At 34.1% G+C, this 7,500-nt stretch overlaps 1 protein-coding gene across 1 annotated transcript in view; it reads left to right on the top strand.

The window, feature by feature from the left end:
* Positions 1–7,500, top strand: part of LOC137652966 (protein white-like) — a 28,855-nt gene that overhangs the window by 6,960 nt on the left and 14,395 nt on the right. The window contains exons 5-6 of the mRNA XM_068386358.1: positions 2,503–2,624; positions 5,407–5,478. Coding sequence (XP_068242459.1) covers positions 2,503–2,624; positions 5,407–5,478 — 194 coding nt within the window. The remainder of the gene's footprint in view (positions 1–2,502; positions 2,625–5,406; positions 5,479–7,500) is intronic.

The raw sequence follows: 7,500 nt of genomic DNA, 5'->3' as shown, positions 1-7,500 counted from the left end.
CGGGATAAAGGTTATAAATTCTAAATCTTATTCTTTCCATACACTGTTAAAAATTTGCATTAAAAAACCAGCAAATGTCTAGCAACATTTATTCCAGGATTTTTACCGTTTAAAAAACGGGAATATTGACGTCAAAGGGTGATATTACGGTCACCAACCCGTAAAAGACGATAACAAAGTAAGGTAAAATTACGGTCGCCTGTGTTTTACTGAAATACGGTTGAGAAGAGTATATTTTCACGGAGAATTTCCGATTAAAATTACGGCTTTTTCTTTTTTAACAGTGCACATTACTAAGAGAGTTCTTGCAAAGATTGAGATACGTTCAGCGTTTTTTTTTTTTTTTTTCTTTTTTAGATTTCTTGGAATAATTTGCATTTCAAACCTTTCTGTAGTTATGGAAAGAATGGATCTGAAAAGTTGATTCTTAAATAATTTACTGTATTAATAGTTAATAGATGGATCAACAATTAAGCTTAGAAACTTCAAATAGATATATCTACATGTAAATTAAGAAAGAAATCCAGGAAAGTAACATTTCATACGCTAGAACTAATTTTTGTGTGCACCAATAAATTCATAAAAAAAAAAAGATTAGATAAAAGAAAATAAAAACAAAAACAAGGTATTTAAATAAAAGTGTCATAAAAAGTGACCTATACAAAAATCACAATCAAGTGACGAACGTGCACGTATATTGTGATTATCAAAGTAAAAACAAAATGAAATTAAAATAATCTATTATAAATATCAAAATATTCAATAAAACACCATGCCTTGTCTGTTAATATTGGGTATTAACATCCACAATTATATGCGTTGTATATGTAAAAATAGTGGGATCTTTTGCCCTTTTCAAATATACAATGCATATAATTCTGGATTTGAATACCCAAATATCAATATCATTGTTGTATTTATCCATATCAACAATATTGTTATTATTATTACTTGCTAAGCTACAACCCTACAAGCCCAGGGGCCCCATAATGGAAAATAGCTCAGTGAGGAAAGGAAAAACCGAAAAATAAAATATTTTAAGAATAGCAACAACATTAAAATAAATATTTCCTATATAAACTATAAAAACTTTAACAAAACAAAAAAGAGCGAAATTAGATAGAATAATATATATATATATATATATATATATATATATATATATATATATATATATATATATATATATATATATATATATAGTTGAATCAGTAGAACTTCAAAAGTTCAAAGTTGGAGCAAATGTTTTTATGTTGACCAGGCGGACATGAGTCTTTTTATAGTTTATATATGACATATTTGTTTTTGACGTTGATAATAGTTTATATAGGACATATCTGTTTTGACGTTGATATCCTCCTTAATACAGCGCTACTATTCTACCTTTTCTATTAGATGAAAAGAGAGAGAGAGTATTAGTAGTGTCACCAAAGGTTAATGGAACATTGTGAACCCCGAGGACACATTTGTCTGAATTTCAATTCATGGCACTCTATAGCACAGCTGGTCACTTGCAGTACCCCACAGGTGCATAGCTTTCTGGGTTCACTTTTTAATCATTTTATTGGTCTGTTAAAATCCTTTAGATTCCTCCTATAGCCCTTATAATTACACCAAATTTTGTGAACATGCACAAACTCATTAAATACCTCTAAAGTGACTCCCTGAGTCAATTCCGGACATAATCAGGACATAGATTGATACATTGAAATTTTTGGGATTTTTGAGCCACAGGGCCGGACCTGCGGATTTTCCACTGAAAATGTGGGAAGAGTTAACTCCATCGCGTTTTTGCCCTTTTGATTTCAAAACAAATAGGCTATGTGATTTTAAATGTGACTCACTTATCTTATTGAACTGCTTTCCAATGAATAAAGTCTGGAATTGAATGAGTAAGTCTTTAGCCTTTGGAGTCTTATCCAGTAAATCGTATTATTATTATTATTATTATTATTATTATTATTATTATTATTATTATTATTATTATTATTATTATTATTATTATTATTATTATTTTTAATATTATTATTATTATTATTATTATTATTATTATTATTATTATTATTATTATTATTAGCTAAGATACAACCCTAGTTGGAAAAGCAGGATGATATAAACCCAAGGGTTCAAGAGGGAAAAAATAGCCAAGTGAGGAAAGGAAAAAAGGAAATAAATAATCAGAGGAGAAAGCCGAGCCACTTAAGAATCAAGGTCATACATTCATTCATTTTGTTATTCATTGAACACAGGGTCATATCTAACATGGCTACCAAGTTTGTTCAAAATCGGTACAATTTTTATGTACAGTTGCTCACAAACAAATAGCCCAGTGAGGAAAGGAAATAAGGAAATAAATAAACCACAAGAAAAGTAATGATCAATGAAAATAAAATATTATAAGAGCAGTAATAACATGAGAATAGATCTTATTCAATTAGTCTTCAATATTCCATCCATCCAATGAATGATAAACTAACAATTGAAATCATTCACTGAACACAGGTAAACTGTACGTCAACGGACAACGAGTGACCCCGAATCTGCTAACGAGCCGTTCGGCCTACGTGCAGCAGGAGGACCTCTTCGTCGGCACTCTAACGGTCAAGGAACAGCTGACCTTCCAGGTGAGGGAGACAAGGTCACGTGATATTAAGGTTTGAGGTCATTTACCGATGGTTTGAAATCAGGGGTTTGGGGTTCCCTCTAAATGAAGATAAGGACAATCATAAGAAATCTAATTCTTTCTAGGATAAAAATTTTCTATTTTCATCACCACTTGGTTGAAGAAAAGGTTGAAGACTGTAATGTTGCAGCCTTTTGAAAGTTATTATTATTATTATTATTATTATTATTATTATTATTATTATTATTATTATTATTATTATTATTATTATTATTATTATTATCTTCCTTAGGAATCTATCAACTTCCTCACTATACATGCTGTTCCAAGTAGCACACTCCTCTGCACAAGTTATGGGGCTATATCGGCTCCTACCTTCTCAAGAATCCTTTTCAATGACTTATGTATGGTCCCTAGTGCTCCTATGGTTACTGGTACCACTTATACCTACATATATCATGTCCTTTACAATTCTATTCGCAGGTCCTGGTACTTTTCTATTTTTCTCTCCTTATTTTCCACTATTGAGTCCCACTGTACAGCGACATCTACGAGTGATATTTTATTTTCGTTTTCTTGTTGATTTAGAGGTTGTTGTGGCCTGATTGGTAACGTCTCTGCCTGGTGTTTGCCAGTAGGGGGTTCGAGTCCCGCTCAGACTCGTTAGTACCATTAGTGTCGGCAACCTTACCATCCTTGTGAGCTAAGGTTGGGGAGTTTGGGGGAGCCTATAGGTCTATCAGCTGAGTCCTCAGCAGCCACTGCCTGGCCCTCCCTGGTCCTAGGTTGGGTGGAGAGGAGGTTTTGGGCACTGATCATATAATATATGGTCAGTCTCTAGGGCATTGTCCTGAGGGCTAGGGCAATGTCATTGTCCCTTGCCTCTACCATTCATGAGCGACCTTTAAACCTTTAAACTTTTAAATATGCTTGCTTCAGTCTGTCCGTTCTTATACGGTTGTTCCCAGAGTAGTTTAGCCTGTTCATTTTTCTACCACAGCTTGTGGTTGATTTTCGTACCATTTGCTGCTGCATTATATTTCATATATTCTACAGAGACTCCAAGTGGAGAGCTTTAGCCTCTGTCACTTCACTTCACTTCCACTCCCAGGTAGGCTTTCAGCCTGTTAGTGGAATCAGTTGTCTTCTTCACTCAATTCTGTTTTCAAAAATTCCCTCTCTTCTCAGCTGTTCAATTGTTGGCATGTTGTTCTTTGTCAAAATCTCTTCAATTTCATCCCTCCAGCGTTTACGTGGTCTACCTCTTGATCTCCTCCCACCCGGCGTCCAGTCCCATCTCCTCCTTGCAATTCTATTTCTATCCATTCTCATTATATGTCCCAGCCATCTCAGCTGTCCCTTCTCAATCTTGTTCAACATAGGAGATACCCCAACCATCCTTCTAAAATCTACATTTCTTATTCTATCTCTTCTTGTTTTGTGCATTATTGTTCTCAGGCTTTTCATCTCTGTATCCTGTCGTTTCTTATAATGATTCTGAGCCAGTGTTGAAAATTTACTAGCTATGTGATTGATGGTTTCTTATTTTTAAATACATTTCTTGCACTTTGACTAAATGTTATTTACATTGCTCGTTAAATATATCTTATTCCTACTGGGTGATCTTGCCCTGCCATTATGATCCCTTCAGTTTCCTTCTTAAGTTCTCCTCTCTGTAGCCACTGCCATGTTTCCTTACCGGCCAATTCTTCCATTTGTCTCAGGTCTTCTTTTCCACTCTTCTAGCCTCTTTTTTTCCTGTTCTTTCCTTATACACTTCTGGATTTTCATCTTCCTATATCAAGTTTTCTTACCTTATTATTATTATTATTATTATTATTATTATTATTATTATTATTATTATTATTATTATTATTATTATTAGCTAAGCTACAACCCTAGTTGGAAGAGCAGGATGCGTAGACTCCAACAGGGAAAAATAGCCCAGTGTAGAAAGGAAACAAAGAAATAAATAAACTGCAAGAGATATAATGAATAATTTAAATAAAATATTTCAAGAAAAGTAACAACATTAAAATAGATCTTACATATATAAACCCTCAAGCAAGAGAACTCTTCCCCAAGACAGTAGAAGACCATGGCTATGATACTACCCAAGACTTGAGAACAATGGTTTGAATTTGGAGTATCCTTCTCATAGAAGAGCTGCATACCATAGCTAAAGAGTCTCTTCTACCCTTATCAAGAGGAAAGTAGCCACTGAACCATTACATTGGGGTAGTTAACCCTTTGAGTGAAGAAGAATTGTTTGGTAATCTCAGTGTTGTCAGATGTATGAGGATAGAAGAGAATGCGGAACCCGCCCCCCCCCCCCCCCCCCCGATATTTGGTATATGTGTAGGCAAGGAAAATTAACCGTAATCAGAGAGAAGGATCCAATGTAGTAGTCTGGCCAGTCAAAGGACCCAATAATTCTCCAGCGGTAGTATTTCAACGGTTGGTTGGTGCCTTGGCCAACCTATTATTATTATTATTATTATTATTATTATTATTATTATTATTATTATTATTATTATTATTATATTTGTTTAAACACGTTTTAGTTTAGTAGAGAGAGATGACACATCTAAAAGAAAGCTATTGTAAAATTACTACTCGACTACAAAATATCGGATATGGACAGTTTATTTTTTATATTATTTAAATATCTTTTAAGAAGTAAAGTTATTAAAAAATGTGCAAATATTGGTTTTAATCAGTAACGCTTGCTCCAATTAGGTGACCATTTTGAAAAATATTTATAAGAAACTTCTCACCCACAGGCAAACCTTCGAATGGACAGTGGCGTTTCTGACAGGGATCGCAATGCGCGCGTGGAAGAAGTCATGGTGGATGTAAGTGTCGAGTATTTATTTCTATCTATCTATCTATCTATCTATTTATCTCCTCTGCTAACTGTTCTATACATTTAATATCCTATCAAGATTCGTAAAAAGCAGTATCTAAGAAAAGACCTCTATCTATCTATCTATCTATCTGTCTATCTATCTCTCTATCTATTTATCTTCTCCTCTGCTATCTGTTCCATACATTTAATATCCTCTCAAGATTTGTAAATGCAGTATCTAAGAGAAGATTTCTATCTATCTATCTCTCTCTCTGTCTCTCTATCTATCTATCTATCTATCTATCTATCTATCTATCTATCTTCTCTGTCAACTGTTCCACTCATTTAATATCCTCTCAAGATTCGTAAATGTAGTATTTAAGAGACAATTTCTATCTATCAATCTATCTATCTATCTTCTCTGTCAAGTGTTCCATACATTCAATATCCTCTTAAGATTCGTAAAAAGCAGTATGTAAGAAAAGACCTATATCTATCTATCTTTCTATCTATCTCCTCTGCCAATCGTTCCATACATTTAACATCCTCTTAAGATTCGTGAATGTAATATCTACGATGTCCTGAGGCCACTTTCAACCCGTGCTTTAATATAGACGGAAATCTGACATCAAACCTTAATGTCCGACCGACATCTCGCAAGTCTACTACGACGGCCAACGGAAATAAAGACGCTATCGATATTTTATATATGAGAACTGTTAAATTTAGCTGTATTGTCGATCTTATAATTACTATAATTGATATCGCTCTTGATTGTTCAATCAGATGCGTGGATTCGATAATCCACGTATCCTTCGATCCAAGGTCTATAGACCTTGCTTCGATTAGTCGTTCAGGCAATTAGGCGATGCGTTGCCGGAGGAAGTCATTAAGCTACTTTAGATTGCCTGATTACATGGAATAAAAGGTTTGGTTGATTGCAGGATTGAAAGTATGTTTAAATCGGGCCATAGGCAGTGTTGATAAATTACAAAGTTTATTCAGAGTTTAAGCAATATTTTAACTAGGGGAAAAACATTAATGAGATTTGTGGAAAAAAAATAAGAAATAAAGTTTTTGATTTCACAAGTGCACTGTATCTTTTTTAATGACGAAGGATAAAAATTAAGTGTATATCAATTATTCAATTAGATAATACGCTATGTATACAAGTACAAATATTTATGATTTTAGATTGAGCTTTAAAAGGTAAAATTAAAGTCGATGTGTTCTTAAATGTCTTTCTTTGCAGGATATGAAAAACATTGCTATTCCGAACATTACTACGGTAGTTTCTTTAGATAAGAACTTGATTTATATATACATTTACTAGATTGGTGAAAGATTCGTTTTAATCTATACACAATTGTAAGAAATTGGTGAAGTGTTTTGTTTTATTTGTATATAAGTTCGTAAAAAAAGGCGAAAGCACTTACCAAATCAGGTCTTATACCGAAGTCAAGGTGAGAGAGAGAGAGAGAGAGAGAGAGAGAGAGAGAGAGAGAGAGAGAGAGAGAGAGAGAGAGAGAGAGAGAGAAGTTATACATATCTAAAAGGTTATATTATTCACTGTGTGTGTGTGAGAGAGAGAGAGAGAGAGAGAGAGAGAGAGAGAGAGAGAGAGAGAGAGAGAGAGAGAGAGAGAGAGAGAGGTTATACATATTTAAAAGGTTATATTATTCACTGTGAGAGAGAGAGAGAGAGAGAGAGAGAGAGAGAGAGAGAGAGAGAGAGAGAGAGAGAGAGAGAGAGAGAGAGAACCAGAAACGCAAGACCCGAAATGTGTCACGCGTGAAAACAAAAGCAAATCGCGTGGCCAAGTGTTGACCAAAGGTGAACCTGTTTACTTCTAGTGTCGGTTTCTGGCACAGCTGTGTGCTACTGTGTATTCAACCACCTGTTATAAGTGTTATTTAAGTACTAATAATCGTTTTGTGGGGATTGTTTTGTGTTTATATGTGCGTGTTTTGTTGTTATTATTTGCCACTTGTGCTACTGTTGATAGAAAGTTTTAAAACTAATTTCAAAC

The sequence above is a fragment of the Palaemon carinicauda genome, chromosome 14 (assembly GCF_036898095.1).
Source record: "Palaemon carinicauda isolate YSFRI2023 chromosome 14, ASM3689809v2, whole genome shotgun sequence".
NCBI classification, from domain to species: Eukaryota; Metazoa; Arthropoda; class Malacostraca; order Decapoda; family Palaemonidae; genus Palaemon; species Palaemon carinicauda.
The sequence above is the reverse complement of the archived record's forward strand: the minus strand, read 5'-3'. Positions and strand labels throughout refer to the sequence as shown.